General features: G+C 34.8%; 1 protein-coding gene across 3 annotated transcripts; it reads right to left on the reverse strand.

Moving 5' to 3' along the window:
- Positions 1-332: 332 nt before the first annotated feature.
- LOC145277803 (uncharacterized) lies at positions 333-9,648 on the reverse strand. Of its 3 annotated transcripts, none has more exons than XM_080129658.1 (2): positions 9,517-9,648; positions 333-895 (listed from the first exon to the last, which is right to left on the reverse strand). In XM_080129658.1, exon 2 carries the CDS (start codon positions 873-875, stop codon positions 363-365), a length of 513 nt encoding a protein of 170 aa, XP_079985784.1. In that variant the 5' UTR covers positions 876-895; positions 9,517-9,648; the 3' UTR covers positions 333-362. The 3 variants fall into 3 exon arrangements, with proteins under 3 accessions (XP_079985784.1, XP_079985782.1, XP_079985781.1); XM_080129656.1 differs by lacking the exon at positions 9,517-9,648 and adding an exon at positions 8,310-8,557; XM_080129655.1 differs by lacking the exon at positions 9,517-9,648 and adding an exon at positions 8,305-8,557.
- Positions 9,649-19,308: the final 9,660 nt, after the last annotated feature.

The raw sequence follows: 19,308 nt of genomic DNA on the forward strand, positions 1-19,308 counted from the left end.
TTTAACAGAGGACCATAAGGAGTTGAGTGGTGAGATGTCTGTTCACATTGCATTCAAACTTCTGTATGTTACTACAATCAAAGTTTAGCAACCCGAGGGAAAAAACTATTAGAGTAGAACGTTTTCTAGTATCTAGAGACCTCAACAGTGAAGGTGTGAGATTTTGCTGCTTGTCAGATTAGTCAGGAATATGTACGTCGATGGAGTGTAAGTACTATGATTTCATCAGAGCACATTCTATTAAAGTACTTGTAAAACAAGGACATTATAGAGATACTATGTATGGGCATTTAATTGTAATAAATTTTTTAAAAATGAACCAGAGTCGAAAATTTGGCGCCCTTTCAGAGATGAATACTTTATTATTTCGCAGCGTTTTCAAAAGTTCGATAATATTTCAGACAATGATGTGAAGCAGAGTCAGGTAGTAGTCGTTTCGGGGAACCGTATAAGTCTGTAACTAGCCCGTAGACACAACCCTCTCGATACAAGGCCACGTAACCCTTTTCAGAGAGTTCTGTGCATGAAAAACGGGGCATGTAGACCTTCCAAACAAAGGTCGGTGGTGACCGGTGGGTCAGCTCATACACGTAAACCCGAGTTTGTGCCATGGTAGCCAGCGCCACGAGTTCGAATTCCGTGGCTGGCGTCCGGTTCACAATCATCCTCTGGATATGTTCGTACCTCAGGTCAGAGTCAACGAGATCTCGATGGAAGATCAAATCCGGAAAGACTGATTCAAATGATACGATCATTTTGCGCCATTTGAGATAATGCATTTGATGACCGGCAAAAAGACAGCTGACACATCGGAATAAGGAATTACCATCTTTGATGACGGGTGTTATCTTCCGATGTTCGTTAGCAAGATTCATGTCTGCTCTGTGCGCAGGAGCTACAAAAGAAAAGAAAAAAAAGAAGACATATTAAAAAAAATGACTTTTCGTTCTAACCCTCAGACCGGATTAGAGTAGCGCAATAAAATCTGCACAATTTAGGCAACTTTAGTCTTAGCAATTATAGTCTTAATTTTCGTCTTAACAACGTTGGTTAACAATTTGTCTCAACAATTTTCGTCTTAATAACTTTAGTCTTAACAACGTTAGTCGACAATTAGTCTTAAAAACTTAAGTCTTAACAATTTTACTCTTAACAACGTTAGTCAACTGTAGTTTTTACTTTTTTATAGAAATCGTTCGAGACAAGGTATGAAACTACTTAAAATAAGAGACTAACAAGAACGAAAGATGATTATCCCAAAGACAGGAGATGTCTATTGATCTTACTCTTGAACAAAAACAAAGGAATAGGTAAGAGGAAAACAGTCAGCAAGAAGAAAATTCCACATATTTTCGATTCTTAGAAAGAAGCTACTGGAATAAGAAGCTGTATTTTGAGGTATCAGAACAATGAATTAATGTAGACTATTAGACCAATGAGTCAAACGAGCTGGAACAAAGGAAGCAAAAAATAGACCAGATAATTCTGAAGAACACATGCTATAATAGTACTTGTAGAAAAGACAGACTAGCAACATCATGTCTGTGGAGGAGAGGCTGCAATGAGTCTTAATGTGAGTCTTAACGATTTTAGTCTTAACTCTGGTCTTAACAACTTTAATCTTAACAATGTTAGTCTTAAATTTAGTTTTAATAATTTTAGTCTTAAGTTTAGTCTTAAAACGTTAGTCTTGACAACATTAGTCCTAAATTTAATATTAACAACTTTTGATTCAACAACTTTAGTCTTAACAAATTTAGTTTTAACTTTAGTCTTAATAACCATTATCTGAACAACTTTAATCTTAGGATTAGTCTTAAAAACATCAGTCTTAACAACTTTAGTCTTAACTATTTTAATCTTAACTTACGAACACCAGATAAAAAGTAATAACACAATGCGTATGTTTAATTCGTTCTAATTCTGGGGCTGAAGATTCAATCTTCAGTACAAAACTATACAATTACAATAATAATACAATTACGAATTATGTAAGACGTCTATTCGGTCATGAATGACAGAACGAGGGCAAACTATTTCTGTGGATTAAATAAAGGGATACATTCGAAATTCCGTACAGATCCCAGTGTCGATACAAAGATTCCCGCGTTTGACAAGATGCACTTGAAGAAGATTGAAGGCTGTTCCATTTATCAGCCATCTCATGCATCAGAATATAGGGAGAACTGAGAGAAAGGTTCCGATATTTGAGTTTTGTGATACATTTTATAGCAGTGATGTACCTCTAGAACCATAAAGAAAACGAAATGTCTGCTTCAATTTATGTTGTGTGACGTTACACAATAGAAGGAATGAAGGACATTTAAGTATTTGTGTACATGTCTTCTATGGTAGGAGTAAAAGCGTCCTTATCCTGTATATTGTCTGTGTTAGTTAAGTACAAGTTTCAGGGGAGCTTCCTCTTTTAGCCCGTATTATCGTCACTGCATTAAAAGAGACGTCAGGGCTCACGCAGCGGCTCTTTAATGAGCTTGAGCTACTTTTATCTCTGATTTACTCGTGTAATAGCACTAACACGTTAAACCAAACTCAAACTGCCCTTTGAAATCATGTTAACCCCCCCCACACACACACACTCTCTCTCTCTCTATATATATATATATATATATCTATCTACCTACCTACCTATTTATCTAGCTATCTATCTTGACACAACCTCCTTGTGCACCAAACATTTCAATTAAAAATATATTAACTTCCTTTCAAAACACTTAAAATATCAAATTTTATTCCTCTCTTTCGATTAAGACCATCATCAATATTTGCAAAAATATCACATCTCTTGCTCTTTTCAAATTTAACAATAATCATTACAGACAAAATATCGACCAACCTATTAGCAATCCTCTAAGTGGCGTACTAATTTACTTATTTAAAGATTTTATTGGCGTAGGATCTTACAAAAGTAGACTCCCTGAAAATACCATTTTTTAAATATCCTGTTGACTGCCTTATCTTAGTCACCCCCACCGTCTACTTCCCGTTTACTGGCATATGTTTATTGTTCTAAACCTTATAAGTTTTGTTGAGTTGATTGCATTGCTTTGTTGTAGATTTTTAAAAAGTAATTATGTTAGTTTATTCTACATTTTTTAGTTATGTTAGTCTGTCGTAAATTTTTTCAAAAAATTAATTATGTCAGTTTATTGTTTACGTACATTTTCTCAGCCGGAAGCACTAAACAGGCCATAATAATATTGTACATTTTTAAGGAAGGATAATAAAAGTGTAATTATAAATGACGAGAAAAAGAAAAAAAGAAATTAAGCTTATCGTGAAGAAAACAGAACATGTTGAATATTACCGAAGTTGATTACTGCCGCTTTGATCATATTATTCAAACAACAATGTAATTAATCGACGCAAAAGAAAAAATTGATAGATAAGAATGATAGAAAAATAAGTCTAAAATATGCTAATATTTATTCAAAGCAAATGTAATCGCTTATCTGATATTTAAATAGATCAATTACGAAAACTGTTTTATTAATTATGCAAGCTAATTTTCGGGGGGGGGCATTAACGAAAAATACCTTAATATTATGAAATTTCGAGCTGGAATAAGCATTTTTGAAAGAAAATAAAGTAAAATGCATAATATTCATACATAGGGGAAAAAAAAGTCAATCAGAATCAATTAGCGATTTGCTTGATACAATGCCGATCTAATGTCGAAAATCCAAGTGACTTTAATTTATGTACATACTAGCATTTCAGCCCGGTGTTGCCCGGGTGTTTGGAGGTGTGTGTTGAGCAAAAAAAAAAAAAAGTGGTAGTATGAAGGCAGGCTCGAACCCGTACCGCAAAGGATGGAAAGAACGGGAAAAACATGAGGTCTTTGCTGTTACGACCACCGCCAAACCGGAAGTAACGTATGTTTAAATTAAAGCTAGACAATCGAAAAGAGGGGATGACTTTCGAAAATATCGGCGAAAAAAGCGACCCATTCCTGTTGAAAAGTGTCCAGTTGAGGGTGAAGAAATTAATGTTTTTGGCCAATTTTTCGGTATTTGCCCTCTGAAGAGTCGAGCTTCAAAACGATACTGATCTTGTGAAATCGGTCGAAAATTTTCGGCAGACATACATACATACATTTATATATTGGTAGCTCAGATTTTCAGTCCAAACTGATTAATAAACTTAATGTAAAATTTCAAATGTTTAAACCAGGAATTGTCTGAGTAATTTGGTAGAGACCGCAGAGGTCAATTTTTTTTAATTTGACCTATTATAACCCCTTAACATTTATTGTTTTGGGCTCAAATTATGTTATTAAGTTAAATCCATGTCCAAGGAACTTATATCTAAAATTTCAATTGTTTATACCCAAAATTGACGGAGGAGTTTGGTAGAGTTCTCAAAGGTCAAATCGTTGAACTTTGACTCCTTAACAGCCAAACTTCTAGCCGAAAGCCGATTACAAGGATTTTCCCTAATCTCAGTACAATGTATATCAAATTTTGAGTCTGTAGACTGAAAATTGATAGAATTATTGCGTAGGGAAATGTACATACACACAGACACGCAGACAGACACGTTCACTTTTATAGATATAGTTGTTCCTACCTCGCGTTACCCAGGATTGTTTTTTTTTTTTTTTTTTTTTTTTTTGCTTACATTAATAATTCAGACGACTGAAATGGAAAACAGATTTGGCGTCTTAAAAAAAAAGGATGAAAACATTGACCAAAGTGAAATGACTGTATTCATCAATGCAGAAATACTTGCATTATTTTAAAAATGTTTATTCTCCCACACAATACAGCACAACATTCAACCATTATTATTATTTTCCTGTTGAAACCTAGCGCTACATAGATCTGAGAATTATTTAAATGTCGCACGAATAAGATCTTATTTTTTAGCTAAAAATGGTTTGTGAGAATTTGACATTAAAACAAAAATGATTTATTTTGTTGGTACTCATGCAGAGAGTGATCCAGACGTAACTCAGAGTCCGCCCGGCTTTCCCAGAAACATGATGTCAGCAGTCGGAATAAGCCAAGCATCGCCGAGGAAATTAAACCGAGCGTCGCCGAATAACAAGCATAACAAGAAAAGAAAACCTACCTTAAATTTTAAGTTTTATTAACTGTAAAGAAAAATGTTATAACAATATCTTTTTAACTATATATATTTTTAAATAAATAATGTAAAGATTTTTTTGTTCGAGAAATGGTTCAAAGGTAAGTCAAAAGTTACTTTCAAAGAATTTTTGTAAAAGTTTTTTTTTTTTTTTTTTTTTTTTTTCAAGAAAAATTGAAAAAAAAAATTTTTTTCAAGGAAAAAACCTGAAAACTAAAAATTGAAACAAAACTGGGTGGGATAGTTTTTTTTGTTACTTTTTTTTTTTTTTTTTTTTTACATTAAAACAGATGTTGTTGTTACCTCAAACCGTTGTTTTATCAATAGTGTGCGTAGATCATAGGTACGGGCAAAAATGGACGGGCACAAATGGGATACCTAGTTTGGAAAGCCGATTTATCAAAGTTTTTTTTTTTAGGTTTCCGACTACTTTTTGATTGTATTTGAAAGATTAAGGACTAAAGTTAATTTCCAAAAGGAAAAATTATTTGTACACGTGAACAAAAAAAAAGTTATGAAAATGTTTTCACGGCGAGCTAAATTTGGAAGTTAAATAAATTCATTGTAAAAATCCTTTAAAAGATAAATATTAGTTTTCTGGGTCTATTTCAAAGAGAATTAGTAAAGTAAAGTCCTAAGATATTGAATTAAAAAAAAAAATTAAAAAAACACCCTGTTTGTACAAAACATAAATGAATTAGCCCAAAACCGAGTGATTCTGGCGTTCGCAAAACGCAACAAACTAAAATTTTGTAAACACGAAAATTACGAAGGCCCAAAATTTCAGGCAGTCGAAAGACTGTGAAAATGACGTCATGTAATTAAAAGGGAGGAAGTTCTTTTTTTTCTCTCTCAGTCGCGCATCCGTACATTCCTTTTTTGAACGTTTGTATTAATTTTTGCATCTTTAATTTAATTATTTTCTATGTTCCTATTTTTAAATTAATTGTTTTTCTTAATTATTGTTCAATATTATATAAAAAAAAAAATGTTACATTCTTGCGAGCAAGGAAATTATTAAAATCTTGCATATAAAATTTATGCGAAACCAGTAATTAAAAAAAAAAAAAAAAAATAGAAATATTTTTTGCAGTTATATTTTTTTGTGTGAAAATATTAAATAAACGATGCTTAATTCAATGGTAATATCGGTAGTTCGAGAAATTCACTTTTCTTCGAGTTATATAGAATTCATTAATACGGATTTAGGGGCTTTTTTCGTAATGTTCCTATAAAAATTATTTTATTTTATTTTTATTGTTACAAATTACGATGTCTTTAAAATTTATATATAAAAAAAAGCAAAAATAAAGTCTTGCGTTTTTTATTTACTACTGAAAACTATAACTTTACTAAAGGTATTTTTGTTTAAACAAAATAATACATTTTCACTCGGATTTAAATAAAAATAATTAGTTCATTATATTCCGCGATCATCATTTGATAAATACTGAAAATTTCATTAAAATTGGTTAATTTCCTGATTTTTGGTGACTTTTTAAGTAAAGGGAGGGGTCAAAATGTTTACACTTTTTGAGCATCGGCATTCATTTTGCCCGTACCTAGTAGATCGTATTCCGCATTCGCGCTAGAGGTCTTTCCATGTTGCTCGCTCGAACGCCCCCAAGTAGATTATTTTAAGTATGATGGCAATTGTCAGCCTAGACTTGGCAAAATAGGTACCAGTCCGGATGATGTAAAGGTTCGACATTTGGAAGCCTGACACCTCCACATCTTATAATAAGATTGCACCTGTGTCCACATGATGATGCACAAGTTTTCGTCCGTGCCGGTAATTTTTTTCTTGACAAAAGTCGAGGACTCCGGCTGGTGTTTTGCAACTGCTCACTTAAGGCTGTAAAATTCTTCTTTTTTTTTTTTTTTCTTTTTTTTTTCTGACGTGAAAGTACGAAATGGTTTGCTTTTTTATTTTTATTTTTGCTTTTACTAATTTGTTTTCTTTTTTTTTCCGCATCCAAATTGTCGTCTGCTGCTTTGAATTTTCAACTTGCGCAAACGCGCGTCGCATATTGAAACCCATCGCGCTACATTGTCATTGGTTCAGCTTTATGTTACGTCAGACGGCTTAATTCCCTCGTGTTCCGGCGAAAGCCGGGTGGGCGCTGAGTTACGTCTCGATCACTCTCTGCATGAGCACCATTTTGTTTGATGCATACATGATGTGAGGATGGCGCAATTGATTCAGGTGTTCTCGGTCTCAATTCATGTGAAACTGCTTAGATGTTCCAGCGTATCTCCCTAGCTATCACCCGAGGCAACGCCATGAACATTATGACGTCGTCCCGCAATGTTTTGACGAAGAAAAAATAAAACGGTAAAATAACTAAACATTTGTTTGTGGTTTTATACATAGTATTTAATCATCATCCTAATCCTAACCCTTATTTCCAGAAGAACTACCTGACCGGTACATAACTAACTACTAAAGACCACTATTAACGGCAACATGTTTATATGTCTATTATTTTCTATGAGATTAAATTATATTAAATATTAACTATGTTAACGCAATATATATCACACATAAGTAGTTAAACCAAAATAAATTCGGATTATTTTGAAATGTTATGTTCACAACCTTTCAGATGATGTAAGCTCCAACTTTCTTCAGGTGTATCCGGTTAAACTCGGGAATCGTTCTATCGAACTGTGGAAAGTATTTGGTAAAATTTAGTTCTAAAGTCACAAGGTCGACAGAAGGATTCCCGAGTTTGACAGGATACACCTGAGAAAGGTCAGAGGTTATATCGACCGAAACGTTATGAAAATAACACTCAACCTGAGAGCAGCAGTCCAAAGAATTCAAATATAATAATCCAAAATTATAAAAAAATCAAGATAAATTGTCTTGGACTAATTCCCCAACTGTATTTCCTTTAAAAATAATTAATGTCACCAACAGTAACGTTTACCGGAACGAGAATCCAGATATTAAAATACGCATATAAAGAGACCTATAATATTTTGAAACACATTGTACATAAATAAAACCTTACATAAATTTGGTCTATTTAAAACAAAAATACGCCTTTTTCATCGTGTGTCGAACGTCAAAAGTTGTTATTTCTGATTACTGTCGTTTAAATTTATATATGTAAAAAACGGAATGGCTTTAACGAAACACGGAGATAATGGAAGCTAAAGGTTTTCGGTAGAATTAAAAGATGTTTTCCGTACTCAACTTCTCCTCATTGAACGCACGTCTGCAGTTGGGTGGTTCGGACTGAGTCCGACGTTTGTGGAATCGGTGTACATAAACAGACATCGATCCAGAAAATTCTTAACAACGCGCGAGCAGCTTTTTTCTTTCTTTCTTCTTTCTTCCTTTATATCAAAAACCACACGAAAGATTGAATTCGGATCTCTTCATTTTCCGTCGACCGAACATATCTTCGTGATGGACGAAATGCACTGATTGACAACGTCGTGGTGACGTCATTGTTTTATTGTAAAATTGTGGCGTCATTATTTCATAGCATCAAATGGTAGGAGGAAATCTCCAACGAGAAATTATGGGAAAACACAGATCAGGGTTATGTTGTAAAACAGTTATGGCGTATTTGATCGGATACATGTTGAGATAACAGCCATCCAACATCAACTGCACATGTTCCCTCTCTCTCTCTCTCTCTCTCTCTCTCTCTCTCTCTCTCTCTCTCTCTCTCTCTCTCTTTGTGTGTGTGTGTGTGTAACAGAGTCTAGGATCATCTACTCCACTCAAAATGTTTAATCTTCCCGCGTATATGATGATTGAAGACAGAGAACAAACGCAACACTCTTTATTCGAAAATGATTGTTTAAGAATTATGATCGGCAAAACCTGCCGGCAAGATAACCCGCCTAGAAGATATAACGAGAATTAAAGAAACTTTTGGGTTTCAAAATGATGACCTTAATGGTTATCAAGAAAAGAGGAATTAGCTGGTTTGGCCACAGTTTAGCATTCAAGGAAGAATTTCCCGGTAAAAGACCTTATTGTAGGTTCCAAAGTGTGCAACTGACTAGATCTGCAACAATTTTAAGCTTCCTGTGCTAACAATGTAAAAGTTTAGCAAAGCACCGAACAATATTGTTACGGTTTTTAGCCTAGTTTAGGGGTAAAAAGAACGCAGCAAACATATTAATATAAAACAAAAAGATTGAAAAAAAAAAAATTTGATAATTTGAAAAAAAGAAATTTTATTACAAAGAAAAAGAAAATCAAAATACAAAGGAAAGGAATTTCTAATAAGCTTTTCACAATCGATAGTGGTGCAAGGGGAATAACTCTGTTTTCTAGTTATTTTCCTTTTGATTGAAGTAATTGTTTTTGTTATAGTAATGTTTGTTTTTATCTTTTAGACATAAATGCTTTTTGGTCAAATATAATTCAGAAAAATTTATATTTACCAGTTATTGATGAAAGAGATTTTTTCTCTGTATCTTGTTCCAATTCATCTGTTATTTAATGATTCGAATTTTGCCTGTGATTTCTTCGGTCTGAGTCATACGGTCTGGTTGCCTAATGAACGCGTCTCAGCGCTGTTATAACTGACAATAAATAGCAATCGTCCGCTATTTATAGTTATCGCTAGAGAAGGTTCTAGAGGAAACAAAAAAGAATACTTTTCTGTTCTTTTTGAAAATCTCCAGAGACGCTAAGAAAAGACGTTTTACATTCAAATTCTTAAGTAATACTTTTTATGTTATTTTATATAATCTTTTATTCTTATTTCCTTTTAAGTAATTTATTATTTTTATTATTATTATATAATATTTTAAGTATTTTTATTTTTTATAATTATTAATTATATTAATAATTATTTTTATTATATTTTATTTTATTATATGTATTACTTGGATAATTAATATTATCATTATGGTTATTAATTATATTAATAATTATCTTTATTATATTTTATTTTTATTATATTTTATTATTTGGGTATTCATATCAACACTTTTACAAAGATGTAAAATATACTTTGAAAGACAAAAGTTTATTGAGAAGTTTCAAAGTTCTTGAATACAAAGTAGAGAAAAGCAGTGTCAGATGTCACCATCAAAAATTAGTGAAAAAATTTGAATAATTAGACTCACTATCTTTCGAAGCTTATAACTACTTGAAAAATGCAATTTAAACCCTAATTTTTTCAATAAAAGGAGCGAAGACCAATTTTTATAATAATAAGAGGTTTAATAGAAAAATATGCAATATTTTTTTAAAATCCGTTATCTTTCAAAAAGATTTCAAGAAATTCAACGAATTTTAACTTACTCCGAATGTAAAAATATATATAAATTCCAAAACATCACTTACCTATAAAAAATAATAATCGATGGGTGCTTCCATTGTTCATTTTTAAGAATTTGTCCATATTTATATTTTATATTCCATGTAGTTTTTAAATGAAAGAATTTTTAAGTGAGGGTTCAAAAAGATTGCGATTTTAAATTGTGATATTAGACGTTCAGGACGGAGTTGTCTACCTTTCCTCCGGTTGAAAAATACGAAGGCCCTGGTGCATGAAAAAATGTAATTTATTTTTAGTTGTCTTCCCTTTGAAGTGCTGATATGTGTTTGCTGTCAACAACAAAGTTAGTCAGTATGGATAACCGTATTTGAAAAATGATCACATTTCACTTATCAGTTGAATAAGTAAGTTTACTTTTAAACACAAACCAGCCAACAATTTCCATTTTTTTATTCTCTTAAAGAATTACATGAGTTTTTGATTTAAAATATTTTATTTCTTCATTATGCAATGAATTTATTTTTTCGAAAATCTAAAAAAGACGACATTGAATGAAATAGAAAAAATTGATGTAGGCGTCCAATTTTTACTGGACAATATTTTCAAAATATGAACTTTCACTTAAAAAAAAAATTAACGTGTTTTTTTTAAAAATGGTTTTAAACTTTTGACTTTACAGGTAAATTTGCACATAACTATTTTTTGGTTTTTGTTTTAAATTAGATTATTTTATTTATTTATTTTTTATCTTCAATTTGTGATATATAAACTTTAAGTGAGAAAATTAATTATTTTTATTTTAATAGACATTTCAAAATGGGGGGGGGGGAGGGGTGAATTGAGAAAAAACGAATGGGGCCTTTAGGAAGCGCTGTAGTGTTTGGACTGTCTCCGAATATTTTGATGGGGATGTGTTCTTGGTGTGGATCCATTTCCTTGAATAGTTGCACAAGGTATAGCCCTTCTTGGGTGGCTTTTGCCAGCGCTACGTACTCAGCCTCGCACATGGATAGAGCGACCGTAGGTTGACTTTTTGACTATCAGGAAATAGGTGGCCCGTTCTGGGTTAGGCTAAAGCAATATCCGGATGTAATGCATCTGTTTCGTTGATCAGACGCCCAATAGGCGTCAATTTATGCGATTAGATGGATTGAGTGATTTGTTTTCGCATAGTGCAGTTTGTGTCGTGTCGTACCCTTTACGTATCTCAGTACATGTTTAGCTGCCACCCAATACTTTTCTCGTGACTTGGAAAAATATTGCGACAATTTCCCGACAATATAGCATAGGTCTGGTCGGGTGCAGATCATCAGGTAAATTAGACTCACGACGACCTCGCAGTATTTCTTGGGGTCAACCATGTCATCCTCTTCGTCAGCTAGATCCAGTTTTTGCTCGCATGGGGTCGTCCTAGGTTTGCATTCGGACATGTCAAACCATTCCAGTATTTTTGTCGCATATTTTTCTTGATTCATCTGGATATAACCTTCGGTTATATTGAAGTTTATTCCAAGGAAATGATGCAGCTTTCCGAAGTCTTTCATTTTAAATTCCGATGTTAACGACTGTTTAGTGTCGTTTAGTGAGTTGATATTATTGGCAGCAATGATTAAATCATCGACTCACAAGACGATGATAATTTTTTCTTTGCTGTTGTGTCTGCATATAGACGCAATGGTCCACCTGATTTTGGTTAAAGCCGTGTCTGCTGAAATAGCTGCGCAGGGTTTGATTCCAGTTTCAGCCTGATTGTTTTAGGCCATACAGGGATTTGTTCAGTAAACAGAAGACTAGTTTCTCGTCTGTTTCCCCTTTTGTCTCGAATCCCACCGGTTGTTCCATGTAAATTTTGTGGTCAATTGGAGCATGGAGATACGCCATTTTTACGTCTATTTGGTGTACTATTAGATTGTACTGGACAGCTATTTGCATTTACATGTAGATCGATGAGATATCAGGGTGTTAGATGATATACATTATTTTCCTTTAGGGAGTCAATTTCCTCCCGCATCGCGTGGATCCAGTGGTGTGTCGCTTGGGAAGTCACACTTTTTCTGTAAGTGCAGGGTATGCTGTGTGCGGCCTTTTAGCAGTAGTCAGTGTCAATTAATGCATGACCGCTCCCATCCTGGACTACCATCACATAGTCTAGGTAGCTGGGCATTTTGTGCTCGCATGTCTTCGCATAAACTAGTTTCTACTATAGACTCAGTTTGTTTGCCGGAATTGGACCGTTCAGGGTTTTCCCTTGACTTCAAATTTTTTATTAAGTTTCTTAGGGGAAAATTTGCATCATCATCGCTTGATGAGTGGGTTTGTGTTTGAGTATGTTGGTCGTTGGTGGTGTTAGAGAATTTTACCAGTCTGTGTTTACACACTTTCTCATTTTCCGGGTGGTAGATAAGATATGCCGGGCTGTTTCTGTCATATCCAATGAAGATTCTCCTCTGGCACCGTGGGTCTAGCTTTCTTTTTATGTTGGAGTAGGCATAGCAAGGCGAACCGAAAATGTGCATCTTTGATAAGTCTGATTTTCTCCTGGTCATCTTGTAGTAGGGCGTCTGTTTTAGACGGTTGTTGAAGCATCTGTTCTGTATAACTGCAGATGCCATAACTGCATAACTCCACAGTGTTTTCAGTAAGCTGCTTTCTATGATAAGGCATCTTGCCATTTTGAATAGAGTTCGACAGTTTCTTTCGGCCGTTCCATTTTGATGAGGCGAGTATGGTGCTGAGGTCTCGTGTTTTACGTTGTTATGGTGGAGTAGTTTTCTGAAGTCGTTTGACTTGAACTCTGAACGATTATCCGACCTCAGTATTTTATTTTGCCATATGGGGAAATATCTGCGAGGAATTTTTCGGTGGCAAGTGTGGCGTCACTTTTGTTTTTAATAAATATACAAATATGGCGCCAGAAAAGACGTCAATGAATGAGATGGCATATTTGTTCCCGTTTAAATCCGCTGGTTCTATGAGACCAGCTAGGTCTTAATGTACTAAATGCAGAATATTTGTCGCTCTTTTGTTGGGAGATTTATTTGTTTTCTGGGGAAATTTTCCTTGGATGCAGACGTTGCAGGTTTTGTTGTTTGCAGTTTTATTTTTTATTTTCATCCCTTCGACCATATCAGGTAGTTTTGTTATGTCGTCGTAATTGCAATGGCTGAGTATTTTATGCCACGTGTGGATATCGTGGCATTGATGACAACTGTCTTCTGCATTTCCTTCCTCCACAGTTTTTAGGTAATATAGTCTGTTGCGCATAGTATTTTGAATTTCGTTCTGTTTTTATGTTTTAGTATATTCCAGTCTTCTTCGAAAATAACTGTCGCTCCGTTTTTGGGTCGCAGTTTTCATAGAAAATATATTCTGTGGATATGAAGGTATAAGTAGTGCCCCTTTTAAGGTAGTCGTAATGGAGTTTCCATTAGTGTCTAAAAGGCATACTTCAGCATCTCCTCTTTTTAAGGCTAAGTCACTGGTTTTAGTTCCGTCTGCCAACTCCATGTAGTGGTTCTCAGAATGGAATGTTGGGTCGAAATTCTTACATTTCTTCGCGTCTGTTATAATGTGTAAAGTAGCCCCTGCGTCGACTAGTAGGTTCGTATGCAGTATTAAGTTCCGGGTATAGTAGTAGTCCTCCGTTTTGAATGCGAAGGAGTTTTCTTCGGTGTCAGCTGCCTTTTTCATTGTATCTTTTCGCTTATAATGACAGAACTCCCTTTTATGGGTGTTACTTTTACAGTAACTACACGACTGTTTTTGCTGTTTGTGTTTGTTGTTGGGACATTCTTTCGATAAATGTATTTTTCCGCCGCATGTGAAGCACGATATTTCACATTCGTTATGGTGGTGACGGCTCTCCATCGTATCCCCTGAAAAAGACGATGTCAATTTCATCACTTTGTCACTGGTCGACTTGATTTTATGCTTCAATGTTTCGTCGAAACCATGAAGTTCTGTTTTAAGTTCCAGGAATATTATTTCTTTGTTGCTGTGTGTCGCATAGTGTTCGCGTAATATTTTGAGAGTTTTCTCCCATTATCTGTAGCTTCTCTCATTATTAAGGATAAACTTTTGTCATCCAGAAACTGTACAATTCAGTGTAATCATCTTTATTTCTCTTAGTGTCGCTTCCGTCTCTATTAAGGTGTATACCTAAAATGGCGTCCTTTAGGCTGAGCATGCATAAATGACATAATTTTGTCTCCCAAATTTCGTATTTGGTTTTATCGCATCAAGACTACTCAAGCAGAATAATGGCACATAGCCCCAACTGTAAAACCCAGTTGTGCGTGCAACTGTATAAAGATTATCTCAGCTATGCACACACTGTCTTTCTATGCCCAAGCAGATTCTGTGAGCATATAAACTAAACTTTGCCTGTTCATGCGGATATAGTTCAAAGCATCTTACGTCATACAGATGTTATTCTATTATTCCAATCAGATTACGAGGAAAACAAATTGAAAAAAATGCCTTTTTCTGAAGGCCTCTGTGGAGCCGGTTGAAATGTATAAAAAAGGCATCTTGCACCCAAACCAATCAGTTAACTTCAAGTCAGCATGCTGTAAACCATCATTATCGACTCTGTCCTCGGGACGTTAAACACGCATACGCCCGACAATTAATTCCTCCACATGGAGATGGACTTGTTACCCTAATTGACTTTTTATCCTTTTCTATCTTTCCACCAAAGTAAGCGAGAGACTCTTATATTGTTTAATTCTTTCTTAAAAAGCACTGTTTTCTTCATTACATAACAAAAACATTTGATTACCTCAGTCACAGGAAGAGACTTTCAATTAAAAAGAAACTTTCTTATCTTCTCTTCTCATTCATTTACAATTTCTAAGAAAATGTTGTATTTAATTTATCTTCCGATTTGCCACCACCATTTTACACTCCATATTTTTATTTTTATTATTTTGAGTTTGCAGGACTAAACATTGACACCCATAGTCCCCCACAACAGTTTCATCTCCGTCAAATAAAAGTCTGTTCCATCGGCTTCCATTATTTCTCCTGGGCACATAACCTGTTGCGAGTTGCATTTCAGTGAAAAGAGAAAAGGAACTGGAACAAAGAGTTGAAGGAGGACACGAACACGTGTGTGATGGGTATGAAGAGAAGTATATTTGTTTTGAGACAGGAAGAGGAAGCGGGGAGTAAAAAGGGATTATGGGATTACAACATAAAAGGGAGGTAATCATAAAAGGGTCCATGATAAGAGTTATCGTACTTACTTTCAACACGCCTGAATGGTCGACAGTTTATCAATTTTAACTTTTAGCACACAGAAAATAGTTTGTTAATGCTACAATTTTTTTTTATGGTTTTGTTTCTTTTTACTTCATATAGTCACTACTCATCAAGGCCCGGAGGCCACTCAAGGATCAAGGTTAATATGTACCATAATGGAAATTTGATAATTTATTTTAGAAGACAGCTCTTAGAGAACTTATTCCCTTGAACTTAAAAACAACCATGTCATAGTCAGCTTGGAAGTTATGCCGTGGTATTGTGCCCCACAGACGAGAAGTTCTGGAAAAAAAAAATCTGCTTATGGAATTTTTGCTAAAATTTCATCACGGATAGAAAGTGAAGGAAATTGCTTATAGTTGTTATTGCTGGTCGGGTGTTTGCTGCGAAAGACTTACCAGTGGGAAACCATAGAGTGAAGCTCAGTCGAGCACATGCCATAAACATAACAGTAGAGCAGAAAGAGTATTTCAATGTCTTTTCTATCTGACAGAGGCTGTAGGAAGGAGAAAAAGACATTGCCCACTAGATGTCAAAGTCAGTTTTGTACCCTGTCGAGGCAGGAAAGGATGATCTGAGCAGCTTCTCCCCAGATGTGGCAACAGTATTCCATCGTAGGACATACTTCACTCTTATACAGGTAGAGGATTGCATCGGCAGTGAGATATCTACTGGAGCCGTAGAATGATCAAACCATTTTTCCAGCAACCTTGACAACAGATTTGATGTATGGGTTCATGTCAGATCAGGAGTGAAGGTCTGTCCTAGAAGTTTGTCAAAAGATGGTGCTTCACTAATGAAAATGAATTGTCTGCGACAGGCCTTCGTATGGGAAGTTGTATCAAAATGATCAAATGCATAGAACAACGATAATCGCTTTTACTGACTGAAAAAGATGGCGATGATGAATACAACCCAACAAGTAATGATACAAGAGAAAGAAAGCAACTAGAAGAAATGAAAGGCAACGTTACAACAAAACAAAAGTGCCAATTTCATCTACTTCAAATAAATTCATATACAGCATTTATCGCCCACAGTTGTACTAATTGTTTAACAATTTATATTAAGTAATTTGTGAAATAAAGTTGTTGAGAAGAGTTTTGCATTTAAAGTCAGAACTAAAATTGAAGACTTGCAGCAGCAGTAGCAGTGACTGCAGACGACCACAGCAATTGTGAGACAACTTTGCGGTTTATGATTGAATCTGTATTTGGTTTATGTTTGGTTTCTTGGTGCAAGCATTCAACTTCCATTCTGGCTTGCCCAATCAGAGGTCATCTCTCATACAAGCTGATCACGTGATGGAAGTTGATAAAAAAAGCATTAACACACAGTCTACTCTCTTTTTATTCTGGCCAGGAGACCAAAGCTAACCAAATCATTCCATGGCACTTTTGCTAACCCCAATTTTCTCCCTTGGAGTTCAATCCCCCCGCCCCACCCCACTATGGGCCGTCTGGTCCTCAGGTTCAAAAAGAAGCTCCATGGACTCAACATGGCTACTACAGTAGCATACACGTGGATTTATTATAACACACACACACACACCTATATGGTCTTGACTCCAACAAGTGTATGGTACACCTTATTCATATCTGAACTCTTATCTCTTTACAAACAAAACTTTCTACCACTCCAGAAAGTACTTCATTCCTGATGGTATCTTCTACCTATATAAGAGTCAGTTATGTCCTAAGATGGAGTACTGCCACATTTTGCATGGTGCAACTCAGAGGGCCATTGTTTTGCCTTGATAAAAGTACAAAATCACCTTTGCAATCTAGTAAAGGATCTCCTGTTTTCTACAACATTTTTCTCAGAGAAAATATATTGATAGTCTTTCTTTAATGTATTGTTATTTCTCTAGGTGTTCAATTGAGCTTTAGTATCTGATTGTTCCTTCTAAGACATTCACAGCAGGAACTCTTTTCTATGACAATTGCAAAATACTTTTCTCCTTCCCTCCAGGTGTTCATAACATAAAACAGAATTTCCATGAACAGAGTTTATTTCTAATAATTTCCCATTCGAATCTCGGGAATAAGCATCTTCATCAGTTAAGCGGCCGGTGGATATTGTCCATTACATTTATGTCAAGTCAGATTGATGTGGCTTGCATACAGGCTGATGAGTAAAAAAATATGCGATCTTTTTCTAATCAGCCAGAAACATCTTTTCTAACCACATATTTTTCTCCTTCGTTTCAAAAGAGGATATGTCTAAATCCAAAATTAGTCTCCTTTTTGTCATGTAACTTTCGTGACACTTATGGGATTTTAAACAAGAGTTACAAGCTGTTAAAATAATTTTAAATAGAGGATTGGTGGCTTAAATAGAGGATTGGTGGCAAATACAACTTGTTGTATTTGCAATAACCAAATCAAATGTTCCTTTTATTGCCCTTGTCTGATGATGCCGCTTCTTTTTAAAAGTTTTATCTTTGAAAAGAATTGACTCATACCGGAGAGAAGGTTCTCTTAGCTCATTATTTAGATAAATTCTTTGATTAATTGATGCTAGGTCAGTGTAACATTTTGCACATTTTGTAATTGTCAGTTTTATTTTTACATTTTTATACTTTATTATACTTTGTGCAGTCTATGTCATACGGCTTCCACAGACGATTCATCTGAAAACCTTTGCCTTTTCCCAACTCAAAAAACGTAACGTCATCCATCATCTCATACTTCTGTTTTGTCTATGCTGTTTGACCTGCTGCCCCTTGCCTCAACTTTATGTTACCCATCTTTCGTTTAACCCTGGGAATGATCCTGTTTTGCAGATTTGGGTTATTGCCATGCACTCAGTGTGACCCTTGTCCAAATCCACACAAGCTAACAATCACTATTTACATAAGGTTGCAATCAAAGATAACGATCAATCTTTGCCAAAACGCAATACCTACTCTAGATGATTCATTGAACTCAGGTTTGCTATCTTGATCCTCTCTGAGGAAAAATTTAGGGTTGATGCCTTTCCAAATATTATTAGTGTACAAATATTATTAGTGTACAAATAGCAAAAAATGAAATCCGTTGAGTACAAAGGATTTAAAGACGTAAAATGAATAAATGGAAGGACAAAAATTTGCAATGTCTTTGAGGAATATGAACTACATTTTCAGCATGAAAGGATTTCCATTTGCAACAATTACAGTAAGAGTAGTAGTAGTAGTAGTAGTAGTTATTCAGGAATACAAGATACAAGTTTCTTCATACATGATCGAGTATTTACTGCTGGGTGTGTAATGACGGTTAACATTAAGGACATTTAAGCAAATGAACCTGCACTTCTTGAAATTTTTTTAATCCTAATGAATCGCCATTTGTTAAAAGAATGAATGATATTGTGAGTTGATTGATGAACATTACTATGAAAAGTTTGGGAAATTTATTTTCTTGTCCATTTAGCAGTATCAGAGTAAAGGAGGGAGATCAAGATTTTGCCACAATATATCAGCTTGCCTGTTCCTTGCTCCCCCATAATTACATCATCTTCGCCGTCATCAGCATCAGCTTACCCCTGTCTTGTTCAACTTGTTGACAGGGTGACAGTGTTCATGATTCGCTGCATGTGTAACAGATTAGAACTTTATGGTGGAAGACTCAGGTACATTAGCTAGTTTAACTGTGCAGTTTGCATAGCTGTGCTAGTTAGATAAAAAGGGGAAAAATTGTAACAC

The sequence above is a fragment of the Euprymna scolopes genome, chromosome 6 (assembly GCF_053919585.1).
Source record: "Euprymna scolopes isolate OS-2025 chromosome 6, ASM5391958v1, whole genome shotgun sequence".
Classification (NCBI taxonomy): domain Eukaryota; kingdom Metazoa; phylum Mollusca; class Cephalopoda; order Sepiida; family Sepiolidae; genus Euprymna; species Euprymna scolopes.

Coding starts and splice junctions, on each gene's coding strand:
- LOC145277803 (XM_080129655.1), bottom strand. CDS start 8,392: ATGTCTGTTTATGTACACCGATTCCACAAACGTCGGACTCAGTCCGAA. Junction 896..8,304: donor GTTCAATGAGGAGAAGTTGA/GTACGGAAAACA, acceptor TTTCTTTTGTAG/CTCCTGCGCACAGAGCAGAC.